At 52.8% G+C, this 17047-nt stretch overlaps 1 protein-coding gene across 1 annotated transcript in view; it reads right to left on the reverse strand.

Moving 5' to 3' along the window:
- Positions 1-1896: 1896 nt before the first annotated feature.
- Positions 1897-17047, reverse strand: part of POLR1A (RNA polymerase I subunit A) — a 46296-nt gene continuing 31145 nt past the window's right edge. The window contains exons 24-34 of the mRNA XM_054172236.1: positions 15843-16057; positions 15111-15278; positions 13500-13635; positions 12190-12347; positions 11218-11332; positions 9713-9823; positions 8634-8909; positions 7693-7893; positions 6840-6957; positions 5015-5179; positions 1897-2857 (exon numbers count right to left, since the gene is read on the reverse strand). Of these exons, the coding sequence (XP_054028211.1) occupies positions 2757-2857; positions 5015-5179; positions 6840-6957; positions 7693-7893; positions 8634-8909; positions 9713-9823; positions 11218-11332; positions 12190-12347; positions 13500-13635; positions 15111-15278; positions 15843-16057 (1764 nt within the window). The 3' untranslated portion in view covers positions 1897-2756. The remainder of the gene's footprint in view (positions 2858-5014; positions 5180-6839; positions 6958-7692; positions 7894-8633; positions 8910-9712; positions 9824-11217; positions 11333-12189; positions 12348-13499; positions 13636-15110; positions 15279-15842; positions 16058-17047) is intronic.

A 17047-nucleotide genomic window follows, 5' to 3' on the forward strand; every position in this document is an offset into this window, starting at 1 on the left:
CCCTCCTGCAGGCAGCCAGGAGCAGCCAAGTGACAGCGTGGCGTGGAGCAAAGCACAGGCCCCTGGGCAGCCCTGCTCAGAACAAGGCCCAGTGATAGCTGCAGGCACTGCCCTGCTCATTCAGCACCCACAGCCCTTGTTGTCTGAAGCATGCTGGCTGCCTGCTGCCCCCCACCACACAGGACCACTTTGCAGAAGGAAGCCTGCCAGGATTGCTACAGCCAACACTGGCCCCAGGAGCTTCAGACAGCAGGAGAAGCTCAAGCTAGCGTCCGGAGAAGGACATGAAGCTGCTCGGGAGCCTCACGCCCTGCTCAGCTGCAGCACAGCTTTCACTGCACGCTGCAAAGGCAATTTGTGTGTGGAGATCTTGTGCCAAAGTCCAGTGAGATCCCTTCTACTTCATGGCTCCATAGCTCTAAGGACAATTCACTACCATCACATGGTCACAGACCTGGAATACTGCATCCAGTACTGCCTGAGCTGGTCCAGAGGAGGCCTCCAAGATGAGAACTTCCCCTGCGGGGCCAGGCTGGGAGAGTTGGGGCTGTTCAGCCTGGAGAAGGCTCCAGGGAGACTTTAGAGCAGCCTTCCAGCAGCTGAAGGGGGCTACAGGAGAGCTGGGGAGGGACTCTTTATCAGGTCGTGAAGTGGCAGGATGAGGGTAAGAGCTTCAAAATGAAACAAGGCAGACTGAGACTGGAGAGTAGGAAAGAAATTCCTCACTGGTGAGGGTGGTGAGAGGCTGGCACAGGTTGCCCAGGGAGGTTGCGGATGTCCCCTCCCTGCAATGGTTCAAGGCCAGGCTGGATGAGGCCTTGAGCAACCTGGGCTGGTGGGAGGTGTCCCTGCCCATGGCAGGGGCTGGAACTGGATGATTTTAGGCTGGAGGTGAGGAGAAAGTTCTTCACTGAGAGAGTCGTTGGCCACTGGAATGTGCTGCCCAGGGAGGTGGTGGAGTCCCCATCCCTGGAGGTGTTCAAGAGGGGACTGGATGTGGCACTTGGAGCCATGGTCTAGTCATGAGGTCTGTGGTGACAGCTTGGACTCAATGATCTTTGAGGTCTCTTCCAGCCTTGGTGATTCTGTGGTTCTGTGATCTTGCAGGTCCCTTCCAGCCAAAGCATTCTGTGGTTCTATGACATGAACACTTGGGATACTTGAGTTACTCAGGTCAAGCTCTTCCCAGAACTGCAGGACAGCACAGCTCCAGACAGATGTGGCAAGGATGCTCCTCACTGCAGGGCTGTGAATACCTCTTGGGGCTCCTTCTCAGCAAATGGTCTGTGGCAGCAGAGCTTGCAGCCTGAACTCACAGCTCTGTTATCAGCCTTGCTCCTGCCCAGCTAACCATTTGTGAAACTGCACCCAACCCTTTCCTGAATGTTCACAGAGCAAAGGCTTTTAACACAGACACACAGCAGCTGCTAAGGCTGGAGAAGGACACAAGGACACCTTTCATGAATGCTGCAGGCCTACCCAGCTAATGCATTTGCTGAGTTTCAGCACCACTACATCTGACCCAGTGTGAAGGGGCTGAGGCAGAACGGAGCCCATCAAGATCCTCTTTCACCAGCCCAAGCCCAGGCCTCCCACTGCCTGATCTGACTCTCTTCAGTGCAGCTCCACTGGAAGCAGCAACCCTGCTGGCTAAGTGAGCTCTGGCCCTTTGCCATTAGCTTCAAGGGAGCACTAAAGAGTGATGAGAGACTGAAACCTCTTAGCAAACCTGCCTGGATGGTAGGGAGCAATGCTCAGAGTGTTTTAGCTGCTTCTGAGCACTGCATTCTGATTAAGATCAAAGTCTGGTGTCTGAAGAGTGACAGCTCTCAGCCAGGTCCATCAGCTACAGGGACAGCTGCTGGCTGCAGAACAAAGTCCCCTGGGTAACAGCCACACAGCAAGGCCTCAAGAGTGTCTCTGCAGTGTCCTTTATTAAATATCCTCTTTGATATAGCAAAGGTAAGCAAAAAGAGTTGGCAAATCTGCTTTAGTGATTGCAGCAGGAGGCTCTTGTGTAGCCACTCTCCCAGCAGCTGATGTTGCCACTTCAGGAATGACTGGTTAGCAGATGCCAGAGACCTGTCCCACAGGCACTGCAAAGTGCCTGCAGAAACCAGGGAAACTCTGGATTCCAGCACTGGCTGGTGAAGAAATGTCTCAGTTGTCTCACAGACACATCACTGTTAATCACTGATGCAGCAGGACAGGCAAATGCAGTTCTGAAGCCACAGCAGCACCCCCAGGTGCAGCAGCAGCAGCAGCAGCAGCAGCTGTGCCTCAGGCACTGACAGAAGTTCAGCACAGTGCTGCCCAGCTACAGCCCTGGGCTCTGGCTGCCAGTTCAGTACAGATTTGTCACCTAACAATGGTGTGGCAGCTGGCACTGCCCAGCTGGGTGGGGTTCTGCCCCACAGAGCTCAGACACACAAAGAGATTCTGCTGCAGTTGCTGCACAGCCTGTCTGAGCCCCAGGGGCTCTCCTTGATCTGCTCCTTTCCTCTTCTCTCCTCTGGAAATAAAAAATCTCTTTTTTTACATTAATGAACAGTAGACAAATGCTGCTCTGGGCTGCAGCACAGCTCCTGCAGGTGCAGGCAGTCCCAGCAGATCCATGAGGCCTACCAAGTGTGCAGATGGACAAAGCTGTGGGCTGAAGGAAGGGGACACAGTGTGTGCCCCTGCTGCAGAGCTGCAGAGCACAGGCATCTCGTGATGAGCGCTGCAGCCAGAGCCCTGCAGTTGCACCCAGAGCTCTACCTGAGGGGCTGCTTCAGGTCAAACAAGCCAGTGCCTCCTTTAACCACCTTTCCAACCACCAGGCAAGCAGAAGGGGATCTCAGTTCATCATGGGCTCCTGCAACACAATCCAGACAAAATCCCATCAGGATGCTTCCACAGGTTTCTCAAAGGCTGCAGAGGCAGCAGTTTGGCCTCCCCCAGCAGCCCCCCGGGTGAGCCCCAGCCCGTTTCAGAAGGGCACTGCCACCTGCTCCTGAGACTGGTTTGTACTGCTGGGAGCAGCAGCCTGGGGCTGCCCACAGCTCCTGCAGCCACTGCTCCCTCAGCCCAGCCCTTCTGGGCAAGCAAGGAACTGGGCCACACATGACTGAGCTCTCCCTGCTCAGCAGGAACAGCCAATGTGTTCTGATTGTTGGGAGCCCACAGGTTTGCCCTCCTGGTGAACACATCCTGCTGAGCACACAGACTGCAGGAGGCAAAGCCCCAAAGAGCCCCTTCTCAGTGCTGCTTTCTGCCTTCTTTGGAGTGAACCCTTCTGAAGTGCATTGGAAATCCTCAGGGAATTTTCCACTGGAGAGACATTCCAAGAATTCCTTTGATCCTGTGGTTACTCACTGCAGCAAAATGGTGTCACAGCAAACTGGAAGCTCTCCAGATGACATCAGCTGCTTTGCTTCCACCCTTTTATAGGCATCCAGCTTGTTTTTCATTCATCCTGACTACAGGAACCTGGAATTTGGCTCTTCCTTACTCTGCTGAGTACAATGCACTGACCTGGAGCTGCACCACAGCACACTGCAGGGCACTGCAGTGCTTGTGGCTCCCACCTCAGCTACAGCTCAGTCTTTACTGTATCAGCTGAGGGGAAAGGAGCTCCTGTGTGAGGTCACTGACCAGCCGCAAGTGTCCTGTTTGCTCCTAGTCACAGAGCCATGCTGGGAGCAACCAGGCAAAGGCATTGCTGGGCTGCCCCCTGACACTGACTCTGTGACTGCTCTGCAGTGACTCTCAAGTATCAGCTCCATTAAAGCAAAGCAGACCCAGAGTGCTGCAATCCACCTTTATGGCTTTGGTTTCCATCGTGGTGAAATCAGTAACTGCCTCCCCTTGTACCCAGTGCAGCTTCCCTGCCAGCTCACTGTGCCCTCTGCCAGCTCACTGTGCCCTCTGCCAGCATGCCCTTCCTGTTTTTAATCACAGCACTGCCCATAGACAGATCCACATTTTACCCATTTCTAAGTCAGTGTGCAGAACACAAATCCAGAGAGGGAGCACAGCTGGGCACGAAGCTGCCTCTTCTAGTCAACTTCAGGCCAGACTTACCCTCTGCCTTTCTGATTCTCAGATCCACTGGAACCAGTATTACTCATGAAACCCCAGATTTCCCAGGAAATCAGGAAGGCAGCAGGAACACAACAGAATTCAGTGATAAAAGTCTCTCTAACATCTGTGCAAAGCAGTTTCAGGTTCTAGCTGAAGAGCTGAAGTTGAGAGCTGCTTTTCCCACGTGTAAGGCAGCAGAGGGAGCACAGGAGCAGCACAGCAGCATGCAGCTGACAAGGGGCAGGAGCCAGGCCTCTTGGCACAGTGTCCAAAGCATGAGATGAAGCAAACTGTCTAAAGCCAGGGTTAAAGCACAAGCCTGGTGGGTACAGCCCCTGCATGGAGATGTGAATGTGGTGCCACTGCAAATGATCCATGCAGCCAGGTCACCTCTGCACCTTCCAGAGCAGCAGCCAGAAGCCACAATGGACAGCCCTGAGCATCTCCCATGGCCCCAGAAAGCTACCACTAGGTAAATGAATCTGACACACCGTGTTCGAGGAAAACAAAGGAAGCAGAAGAGAACCAGAACCCAAGCTGCAAGAGGACTGACCTGACAATGAAATTCTGAGTAGTGAGGTTAGAGAAGAGGTGGAAATGTGAGAGCTCTGCACACAGGAGATCAAAGCAGAGCTGACAATGTCAGTGGCAAAGACAGCAAAAGGCAGATGTGGTGACTGCTCAAAGGCTTTGCTCTGGGGAATCCTAAGGCTTGGTTACACAAATGCCTATCTCATTCTCAAAGAAAGGAGTCCCAGGCCCCCCAGAGGAGCTGCCTTCATCCCAGCTGGCAGAAGTTAACTAGAAACATGTGGAACACTTTGCCAGGCAAAACCTTAATTCCAGTGCTAGCCTCTGGCATCTCTTCCTCATGCAGCCATGCATCAGTGGCCAGCTCTGCCAGAAGCAAGCAGGTGTGGAAGGCTGCAGCAAGCCCTGCGGCACTCACCCATCATTGTCGCCTCCTTCAGGAACTTGTAGCTGGTTTCAAAGGTCATCTGCTGCAGGGGGGAGGCGCTGGACTGGATGCCGAGGCGGCTGAGGGGGCGGTAGCAGCCCTCGAAGCACATGTAATCGGCCACCAGCGAGAGGTGCCGCGGGTCCACCGCGATGCCTGCAAGGCAAGCAGCCCTCCAGCGCCAGCGCTCCCAGCTCCTCCCCGAACCCCAGCACCGCCCTGGCTGTGCACAGCTGCTTCCCTCACACACCCAGGGGAGGCAGGCCCCACTGGAACACCCAGCACCACCTCTCCAGGAGACCAAGGTGCCAGGAGTGCTGCATGGCAGCAGTTTCTCTGCATCGACTCCACGAGGTGTGTGTGCTCTCGGTTCACACAGGGGATCACACATCTACCCTCCTGGGGTGGGATGGAGCTCCAGCCCCTCCCCTGCTGCTCTGCTTCAGCTGGACACTGGGGGCAGAGAAGTTCTGGTATTTTCTCAGAACTCTTGGGCTGGAAAAGGCCTCTAAGCTCATCCAGTCCAAGCATCAACCCAACACCACCATGGCCCCAGCTGCCATGGCCACAGGGTTCTGGGACACCTCCAGGCATGGGGACTCCACCATCTCCCTGGGCAGCCTCTGCCAGGCCCTGACCACTCTTGCAGGAACTAAATTTTTCCTCACCTCCAACCTAACCCTCCCCTGGCACAACTTCAGGCCATTTCCTCTTATTGGATCACCCGAGATAGGGAGCTGTAAAGAGCAATGAGGTCTCCCTCAGCCTCCTCTTCCCCAAACTAAACAAGCTCAGGTCCCTCAGCTTCTTCTCATGAGCCCTGCTCTCCAGAGCCTTCACCAGCTCTGGGGCCCTTCTCTGTGCCCTCTTCTGTGCAGCACATTAAGCACTCACAGAAGGGCCTGCTTAGGCTAAAAGGAGCAAGCACTTGTTTGTCTGTAGCAGTGGGGGCAGTGCCATGGGTGATCACCATCAGCAGTCAGTATGTACCTGGCACTTCCTGGGGCAGACCTTTCTGGGCTGCCAGAGGGCAGAGATCTGTTTGGTATCACCGGCTGCTCCAATTCCCACTGCCTTAAGCTTCCCCCTTTTCAGCAGCAACACCTAGCTCCCTGAAGGCACATCCAGCATACTTGTAAGGTCAGGCACTTCCCTAGGCTAGCTGCTGGACTCTCCAATTCATCTCTGCAGAGAGCAGTCACACAGGACAGGGAAAGACATAAAGCCTCAGCTACAAGGGGAGCCCAGCCTCCCATCATTAAACAGCTACAGTGAGGCAAGATGAATCTTATCCTCAGGGCCAACAGTTAGCTACCTTCCTCAGAAGTCTGCACCTTACAGCTTGCAAAAAAGAAACATACCCGAAGAGAAAAGCTCTCTGCAGGGGGCATCAACTCAACCTTCTCTTCTGAATTTTCTGCTGATAAAATGGAACCTAACAAGTAACTGACAGCCTTCACAGAAGGCACACTCTCAAACTAGAGGAGATTCAGACTGGACGTTAGGAACAAGCTCTGCCCCAGGAGGCTGCTGAACACTGCAGCAGGCTGCCCAGGGAAGTGGCTGAGGCTCCATCCCTGCAGATATCCAAGGTGAGGCTGGACAGGTCTGCAGGGGGGTTGGACTGGATGAGCTTTGGAGGTCCCTTCCAACCCAGCCCATTCTGTGACAATGACTAACTGATGGCAAGGTGCAAGTAGCAGCCACACACGTACGTGTGGCTGTCCTGCAGAACCGGGACTGTGTAGTCCTGTGGCTGGCTTCTCCCATCTGAATGACATTAGAGAGTGGCTCTAAAAATCCCAAGGAACCTTACCATACACAGCAAACACATCCTTAATTTCCTTTATGATCACCCTCAGGGCAGTCTCAATCCCATAGTTCTTGGCCATGGCATGGATATCATTGGAGTACAGTCTGTTGAGGTCTAAAATCTGAAAGCAAACAAAGCCATGGATACAGGTGAGGGCAGCTGGCACTGCCAGCTCCGAGTGACTGAAGCTAACTCAGCTAGCTCTTTCTCTCCATTATTCATAAGCAGCACCAGCAGGTACAGAACAACCAGGCACTAGCTCAAACACAGCCAGAAACGATTCTGGGGTCTAAGGTAGTGGTCACAGCATGATATCCATGATAAGAACACTGCAATCAAAGCTCACCACAGGAGAAAATGATCTGAAATCAGAAAAAGCAACCTAAGCACCCATCCTAAGCAGCAGAGGAACGTGTTCAGAGTGTTCAGCGCAGCACAATGAGTGCCCACTGCTCCTCAGCCAGCAAGAGCTTCCAGCAAAAGCAGTAAAGAAGATTTAGCTTGAACCACTCCTGTGTTGCAGACTTAGGGCCTGGGTGGCATAACAGAGCTGTTCACCTCCCAGTACTGCAATCATTCAGATGGAGGAACTCCCTCAAGGAACATCAGAGACAGCTGGAAGCCTGCTGTGACATTATCTGTCCTTAGACCACAGGCTGCTGCACAAAGCCTGGTTTGCCAGCAGCCCTAGAGAAAAGGCTCAACCAAGCTCTGAACACATCTGGGGGTAAAAAAGGGGCAGAAGGGAGGTTTAGAGCTGCAAAGGCTCCAGTCACCCCTGCTGAACTGAAATGGAACAAGAAAAGCTGACTCAGCTTCGGGATCAGAAGTTCAGGATTAGCAGTCCACTACATACATCAGAGTATCTGAAGAGCTCGGAGAGGTTGATGCCCTCTGTGTGGAGGACCAGCTCCTTCCCTCCGTGCCGGGCGGTGCCCTCCTGCAGCAGGCAGCGTGTGATGCCCTTCACTTCGTGAATCACGGTGCTCCGCGCCAGCGAGGCCAGCAGCGAGCTCAGGTCGAAGTACACCTTCAGCAGGGGCAGTCTCAGGGAGACCTGAGAGGAGAAACCCAACAGAGTGTCGCTCTGAGAAGCAGGTCAGTAACCTGCCTGCTGCTACCGAGGCACAAAGCAGACATGGAACTACACCAGCACCTGCCTGGGGTGAGAGCCGAGTGACGCTGCTGTGAACACTGCACCCCAGCACCACCCCTCCACACTGCTTCTAACACCTCTGAACTTACAGACTGGGGGGCTTGGGTGGCTTATTCTGAGGGGAGTGGGGTTGGGCTTGTGTTTGTTAGGGGGTTTTTTGGTTGGTTTTTAAGATGCTTAGTCTCTTTCATCAGTCCAGCCATCACTTCTGTTCCTCAAGAGCTACACAGTGTTGCATCACCTATTCAAAGAGTAAACCACAACAAACCTGTCCAGAACCTGCTGCTTCAGCTGGTTGGCTTTTAAGATGTTAAGACTCTTCAATCACTTCTGTTCATCAAGAACTAGATGATCTCCAAGGTCCCTTCCAACCTAAATCACTCTACACATCTAAGAGCTACCTAGTGTTGCATCATACATTTATAGATGAAACCACAACAAACCTGTCCCAAGGCTGCTCCTAAAGCTCAGTTTCATCAGAAGTTCTGCCAGTTCCTACACCATGATGCCAAGAGGCACTTTGTGCTGCCCTTGGCTGCGACCACAGGGGACAGCTCAGAGAGAGCAGCAGCAGCAGAGCACCAAGCTCCATTTGCTATGGAGCGACCTGCAAGCGGCATGCAGGCCCCACCTGACCTCACCTCGCACCACAGGTCATTCTCAGTGTCAAAGCTGTAGCCCTGGATGGAGGGGTGGCTCTCCAGCACAGCATTCACTCGCAGCTCTGCAGACTGAGCCCAGCGACCTCTCTCCCTTCTGGCCTGAGACGCCGGGGGCAGGAGCCACGCCGCGCCAGCCGCCGCGCTCTCATCCTCGGCTCCAGGAGGCCGCTCTTCTTCTTCCGACTCAGCCTCTTCACCTTCCAGATTCTCATCCATGTTTTCTTCTTCTTTCTCTTCTTCACTCTCATAATCAACCTGCAGAGAAATCATGTTGTGTTCACCTGAGCCAGGACACTTACCAAAGCAGAGCAGACCACGGACGCTGTTGTCCGCGAGCGGCAAGCCTCTCTGCTGCGACAGGGTCACAGTGCTTCTGTTGCACAGCGAATAACACAACGGATCCAGGGCAGTCTCTGCTGCTTACCAGAGAATCAGGAAGGTTGGAAATGCCCTCCAAGATCATTGAGTCCAACCATCCACCTAACACCACCATGACCACTAAGCCGTTTCTCCCAGTGCCATATCCATGTCTTATAGAATCATGGAGTGGTTTGGATTGAAAGAGACCTCCACAGGTCATCCGCTCCAAGCCCCTCCGCAGTCAGCAGGGGCATCCTCAACTAGATCAGGTTGTCCAGAGCCCCTGAAGACCTTCAGGGATAGTGACTCCAGCACCTCCCTGAGCATCCTGTTCCAATACCTGGCCACTCTTGCAGCGAGGGAATTGCCCCCAGGTTGCTCACAGCAACCCACAAGGTTGCCATTGTTACTCAGCACAGCCTGGGGCACTGCAGCTTGCTGGGGCTGTAGCAGAATTTATTTGTCTCCCCCAGAAAAACTCTTCCCATAATCCAACTGAAGATGGGATTCTCAATGAGGATTTAACCTCTTAATTACAACCACCTACCACTGGGGCATGGAGGAACATGCAGGGCCATGGAGAATGTTTATCAAGAACCACAGCAAAGTTTTAAAAGCAATGAATGGCAGGCAACTAAAACCAAGGCAGAGGAAACTGGGAGCTAAAGTGCAGTGCTGGGCTCCTCTAAACTCATTACCTCCTCTTCCTGCTTCTTCCTCCGTTTGGCTTCTGTAGCATCACCATCCCCTTCATCAGGATCTGCATCAACAATGTTCTCCTCTTCCTCTGCTGGAGCTTCATGAAGGCTCTGTACCTAGAAACCCAGGATAGAGGAGATAATCAGGCTGACTGCTAGGAAGCATCAACTGCATCAAAAGGCTTCAGCCAAACATGGAGCTTGCTCCATGCTGGACCTGTAAGAGCAAATTCATTTCTCTCAGCCCACTGCTATAAGGCAGAGATAAACTCGTGGCAGCTGGAACAGAAGGAAGGGAAACATCTGCAAGATACATCAGCTGCCAGCTGGTGAAGGGACAGTCCCTGGTGGGACAGCAGTGGCCCAGGGAACATGCAAAAGCCTTTCACTGGAAGCAGGATCTTCCCACCAGTTTTCACAATGACTGCCACAGCAGGACAGAGACTCTTTAACATCCCTGTGGTCTGGATGAGGACATTGAGGCAGCCTCAATAGCCTGTAGCTGACACCAGCTGTGCTGTGCTCTTCTGCTAGAGGGTAGGGAAGCTTTACCTGCACAGGTCAGAGCCAGGGGCCAAGGCTCATTGGAGGAAGTTCAACAAGGCCAAGGGCCAGGTCCTGCACCTGGGCCACAACAACCCCATGGGGAGCTACAGACTTAGGGAGGTGTGGTTGGAAAGCTGCAACTCAGAGAGGGACCTGGGGGTGTTGGTTGGCAGTCACTGACCAGGAGCCAGCAGTGCCCAGGGGGCCAAGAAGGCCAATGGCCTCCTGGCTTGGGTCAGAAGCAGGGTGGACAGCAGGGACAGGAGGTGACCACCCCCTGTGCTCAGCAGTGGGGAGGCCACAGCTGGAGTGCTGTGTTCAGCTCTGGGCCCTCCCTGCAGGAAGGACATTGAGGGGCTGGAGCTTGTCCAGAGCAGGGCAGTGAGGCTGGAGAAGGACCTGGAGTGAGGAGGGGGCACAGCCTCTGCTCCTTGGTGGCAAGGGACAGGAGCAGAGGCAATGGTTCCAAGCTGCCCCAGGGGAGGCTCAGGCTGGAGCTCAGGAAATCTTTCTGCCCTGGAAGGGTTCTCAGAGCTTGGCAGAGGCTGCCCAGGGCAGTGCTGCAGTGCTCATCCCTGGGGGTGTTCCAGCAGCTGTGGAGCTGGTGCTTAGGGCCATGGTCTGGTGCTGAGCCTGCAGTGCTGGGGGAAGGGTTGGCCTGGATGAGCTTGAAGGTCTCTTCCAACTGAATGTGTTCTCTGTGTGTGATTCTGGGGAGCCAACTGTGCTATGCTTTCATCTCACTGAAGCTAAAATCAAGAGGCATCTTTGGAGTACAGCCTGAAGTGAATCAGGATTTCATGGACCTTCATTTCCTTGTGGATCTCAGGAGACTGCAAACAGTTTATGCATAAAGAGCAGTAATTCAGTCTCCACACATCTCATGTTCAGATGAAAAGCATGGTTCTCAAACACAAATAAAGGGAGTGAGGCACTCCTCAGGCAGTGCTTTTCTGTACCTTGTCTTGGTCACTGTCTACATCTTTGTGAGTTGCCCTCCAAGCACTGACTGCAGTAAAAGATTCCATCTTGGCACTCTTCTTTTTAATTGCATCCAGAAGCAACTTAAAGAACCTGAAAGAAGCAGCACCCCAGAGTGTCAGAGCTCAGCAGCACAGCAGGGGATTGGGAGTTGTCAGAAAGTGAAGGAGTCAGTCAGCTCAGGACAGGACACATTCTCTGCCGGGGACAAAAGTACTTCCAGGAAAAGGCAAAGAAGTTCTCTTCCCCTCCCTTTCCCTTCCCTGTAGAAATCAGAACACTGGGATGGGCACTCTTACCACCACAGATGCTGCCATGCTTCCAAAGCTCAGCCAGACAAAATCTGCATATCAACTGCCCTCCAGGAGAGATGGATTACCGCTGGGCTGGGTTTGTGAATCACCAAGCACATGCAAAACTGCTAATAAAGCAGCTCAGCTTGTGCCTGCCTGGCCCAGGGGAGGAAGAACTCAATGTACCTCTGCAAAAACCAGCTTTTACCAGCCACTTATCACTGAATGCTCTATTAGTAATAGCACAAATCTGGTCAGACATGGGGAAGGAAGCAGAGGGGACAAGGCAGCCAGCCTTTTCTGATTTGTTTTCTCTAATAATAAAGGCAATTCAGGTTTGGTTTTGTTCAAGGAGAGCACGAAGGGATACCTGAACTACCCAAACATTCCTGCTGCTGACAAGCTGGTTTAAGCATGCAGAGAAAAGGGATGAGAGGTTGTTTATATAGCTCTTCTACAGGTACCTGACCAGCTAAACTTGCACTGGGAGAATCCCCCCAGAGCCAGGGCTTCAGTCAGGACATGAAGAGCAGCTGTGCAGACAGGGAGCTGCTGCTCTGAGAGCCACAGCAGCAGGAATGAACAGCACACAGTGACTCAGAGCCCAGGGAAAGGCAAGAGAAGGGCACACACTGAACTGCCTGGAAGCAGACTCACCTTGTCTCCATGAAGTGCAAGATCTGCCTGGGCTTCACACTCTTCTCCTCGCGGTAGCAGTGGTGGGGCAGGAAGTGGAAGCGGACCTTGCAGAGGCGATGCCGGTCCTGCTCGCACTGCATGCGCAGCGACTCCTCGATCTCCACCTTCTGCAGGACCTACAGAGGCCCCAGGCAGGAGCTTGACTCCTTTGACAAAGACCTTCATTTATTCCCTGCCATCCCAATGCTATTGTGGGGTTTAGGCCATGCCTTTAAAAGCTTTTCACAGGTCTTGAACAGAAAGCAGTAAAACTGTAACTAACTCACTGCTGGCTGCAGAAAGGCAAATAAAGCTGGTTCCAAACAGCCCCACTGCAGAGGTAAGGACTTCAACTGCTTGTACCAAAACAATCTCCCTCTTGCTTCCTGGGGCTGGCAGATCCTGCCTTGCTTCTGCTTGACCTTGGCTGCACTGCTTTTGTCGTGACTGCTGTTAATTTCTGTGCTTCTGTCTCTTGTCCCCTTTGTACGGGGGAGGGGGAAGGGGAGGCAGGGAAGGAGAAGCTGGCAGCTTCCCCTGGTCCTTGTGCTGTTGATCAACTATAAATCCCTGTTGTAAGTGCTGTAAATCCTGTACATCTTGTGTATTTGTCTGTACACCTTTGCCTAGTTATTTGTATATTTGTTTTACATTTCAGCACAGAACTGACTCTTAACTCTGTCCTTGCTGCTTTCAGCCCCCTGCTGACAGGACCTGCAGGAGGGCCCAGGAAAGCCTAGGAAGCCCTAGGCAGTCCTAGGAAGAGGGAGCACAGAATACATCACAATTCAGTACATGGAGTCTCCAGAGCCACAGGTTCTGCTTCTCTTGAGCACAGCCACTTCTATGAGATAAGGAAGGGGTGGGGTCAAACAGAAAGATCCCTGCTGTGCCATCACTGCCAGGTGAGCCTGTCTCAAAGACTGAACACTCTTGAGACTGACCAGGGGCTTGAGAGAAAGCCAAAGGAGGCTGTGACAGCCAGCTTCAACCTTCCTGCCATTACAGTGCTGCTGTAACTAAATTCTTGCCTTTCCTTTACGCTCTATAGTTTGCAGCCTAAGATGAGGCTTTGCAGGTTAGACTGAAGTCCAATGCAGCCACAGTAACTGTGATTGCTTCCACTGCCCCAGGTCCTAGTAGATCTTACAGGTTCAGTATGCAAGAGGTGAAAAGAAAGGACCCTCTGCTCTTGTGTCTGCAGATAAGCCTTCAAACCTGGGAACTGCCACAAAGCTCAACGTTTGTTCTGCAGCCCCCCAAAAGATACTCCTCAGTAGGAGGCTCACCTCAGCTAAGCACACCCTTGTGAGCTGTTTCTTGAGCTGCTTCACCTTCTTGAGAGCTTTCTTGGTATTGAACACAGGAACACTCATGGTTGGTGTTTTGATGTTGGCACCAGCCACCAGCAGTATTTCCCTCAGCCTTTAAATCAAGAATGACATTTCAAATTGAGCAATAAAAGCACTGCACTTCAGCAAGCACTTCACTGGGCAGCACAGAGCAGCTGCCAGCGCTGCCACAGCCACACGCAGCAGGCACTGTGGTTGCGCCACACAGAATCACAGAGAGCTTGGAAGGGAACTCTGCACACCATCCAGTCCAACCCCCTGCCAGAGCAGGGCACCCAGGGCAGGGCACACAGGAACACATCCAGGGGGGTTTGGAAAGGCTCCAGAGAAGGAGACTCCACAACCTCTCTGGGCAGCCTGCTGCAGGGCTTGGTCAACCTCACCATACAGAAGCGTCTCCTTGGGTTGAAATGAAGCCTCCTCTAGCTGGTACCCACTGCTCCTTGTCCTTCCACTGGGCACCACTGAAAAGAGCCTGGCACCTTCATCCTGGCACCCACCCCACAGACCTTTACAGGTGTTGATACTGCTTAAGAATATGGCTTCAAAACTTTGCCCACCTCTTATTCAACTTCATTCCCAGGCTTAGAGCATGTAATATGGTGTCCAAAGAGACAAGAGTTTCCTGGGATAGATAATTCCCACTGGGAGTGTGGAGATGGATAACAACAGGGGTCTGAGCAGCACTCCTTCCACTGCCCTCTGTCACAGATGTGGTATGGTTTTATGCAACAGCAGAGATTGCTTCAATGTCATTATTTCTCAAGAGGTGACCTTGCACAGCTCCTCTCCTCTGGCTGCTCATCAGGCACAGTACAGCAGCAGCTCTACTGCCTCAATTAGATTATCACCCAATTATGGGAACAGAACAGGCAGAATGAGAAACTGTTCCAAGAATGGAGCTGCTGAAACCTGCTTCCTACAGATGCTTCCTTCCACTTTGTCTGCCTTCCCTCCTCCTCTGCCAGAACACAACCATTTCCCACCCAAGAGCCCACACACCAGTGCAGGAGGCCAGGGACAGCAGCCCCGTTACTCACAACCAGCTGATGACTGGCAAAGGTGCTGACAAAGTCACTGCCACAAACAGGAGCCAGGGGAAACCTGGCTGCCAGCAACTAAGGCTCTCTCTGCACTGGTGAGTACTGAACATGCCAGATTGCATGGCTGCAGTGACATCAGATGTATGAAAGGAATAGGGTCCCAAGCTGCTAGGGAGAGGAAGAGATCAGCAGAGGGCAAACCCACAGAGCACCACATCCTTAGGCTTCTACTGCACTGACTAAAACCCAGGAAGAAAGAAGCCATTTGCTGTCCATCAGTAGGAAAAAAAGGCCTGAACAGAGATGTGCTACCTGAAAAGTGAACCAAAATGACCAGAAAATTGTAAACCACTCTAAACAGTTCAGAACAGGCCCAATTTGTAACTCAGCTGAAGGATCCTTTGCCCTCAAGATCACAGCTGCACCTGCCAGCCAGGTGAAGCACTTCTAGGTAAGTGCCAAAGATGGCAAAGGACCCACTGAGAACACAGTTCAGATTGCTCACCTTGGGATACCCAGTGTGACATTCATTTCACCTCTGCCAGCAAAATGAAAGGTGTTCAGAGTCATCTGGGTGGAAGGCTCCCCAATGCTCTGAGCTGCAAGAAGCCCCACAGCTTCTCCTGGGTCACAAAGAGATCGCTGCCACTTCAAATACAGCAAGTCCTTCAGCCTGAAGACAGGGAAGAAGAGGTTTAGCTCAGTGTAGTGCAAAATAGAGGGCTCAGAAGAACCTTAAACATTTCTCAGTCCAATGGTTAGCTCCTTTCCTGCTGCCTTATGGACACAGCAGCAGCAACTCTGTCCCACTCTGGTCTGGACTGCAGCCTTGGCCGAACTGCATTGCAGTGCTGCTGCCAGAATGGCAAAAGAGACTCCATCGACTCCCAGCTTGCTCATCTGAACTGCCCTGCTAACTCCAAGGTGTGGCAGGAGCAGAGTTTGGGTTTTAGAGCTGCTGAAGTACCATTTTACATGCAGGGTGACAGCCAGGTGCTGCTGTTAGTCCCCAAAGGCTAAAGCATGGAAAAGGCAGGTTTGGAGGATGAAGAAGCAGGGCCCCTCCCCAGCACACTGAGCATGCTGGGCTGGCAGGAGCCACTCTGAGCCCCAGTGATGTCTTTCACACAGGGCACAGCCAAACCAGGAGCTGACAAAGACTCTCCAGCTTTAGCAAACAGTACAGAAAGGTGTTTTGTGCTTTGACTGAGTGCAGAGAAGACAGAGAAGTCATCACCTGTATGAAGGAAGTGCTGGGTGCACACAGCTTCGTTTGCCTTCAGATTCCCACTTGCTGACATAATCTGCAACTCCCTTCTCAAAGGTCTCTGACACAGATGCAAAGTGAGTGTCCGGACGCCAGAGCCCAAGGCTTGGGTCGGGACACCTGGCTGCCTTCTTCAGGTACTTACTTCGTTTCTTCTCATCTAACTCATACCACATCTTCAGCAACTGAAAACATGAGCAGATGGTGAAGGAGAGTGGGACAGTGCTTCCACCAGGGCTGATCAGGCAACAGTGGAGCAGGGAGGGACACCCTGCACAGAACTGCAGGCTGGGTGCGACGTGGCAAACCGGTCACGCTACAGACCTCGTGCCCTCCACGCTCTGATACTTCACACTTGTGACCTCAAGGATTTCAAGATTCTTTGCTAGCCTGAAATAGTCACCTGCCTATCCATGGTAACGACCCCAGAGATCAGTGAAAAGCAGTCCTCTAAGGATGACTTGATATTGAGGGAGTTATTTACTCTTTACTTGTAGCTACTCACCACCTTGCCTGTCTAAAGCTGGCCACAACAAAGGAGCCTGCCAGGTCTGCAGCTGTCACATTCAAGCCCAACAGCCCAGCAGAGACCTGACACACAGATTGCATTGTCTAGATTCACAGAATCACAGAATGTTCTGGGTTCAAAGAATCTTCCAAAGCTCACCCAGTCTAACCCCTCTGCACTCAGCAGGGACATCCTCCACTGGAGCAGGTTGCCCAGAGCCCTCTCCAGCCTCACCTTGAGTAACTCCAGGGATGGGGCCCCAACCACCCCCCTGGGCAACCTGTTGCAGTGTTCCAGCAGCCTCCTGGGGCAGAACTTGTTCCTCACATCCAATCTCAATCTGCTCTGCTCTGGTTTGAAGCCATTGCCCCTGGTGCTCTCCCTGCAGGCCTTTGCAAACAGTCTCTCTGCAGCCTTCTTGTAGCCCCTTCAGGTACTGGCAGGCTGCTCTAAGGTCTCCCTGGAGCCTTCTCTTCTCCAGGCTGAACACCCCCAGCTCCCTCATAGCAGATGGGCTCCAGCCCTCCTCTGGACCCACTCCATTCCTGTCTTCAGCTTGTCAGTCTCTGAAGTAACTTTTCAGTTGTTGCATTTAATAAAGGAAGAAGTTAATACCAATTAAAACAAAAAAGGCCCATGGCAGAAGTGCTGACCCTGTCTTGTACAG

Source organism: Dryobates pubescens, chromosome 23, assembly GCF_014839835.1.
Source record: "Dryobates pubescens isolate bDryPub1 chromosome 23, bDryPub1.pri, whole genome shotgun sequence".
Taxonomy (NCBI): Eukaryota; Metazoa; Chordata; class Aves; order Piciformes; family Picidae; genus Dryobates; species Dryobates pubescens.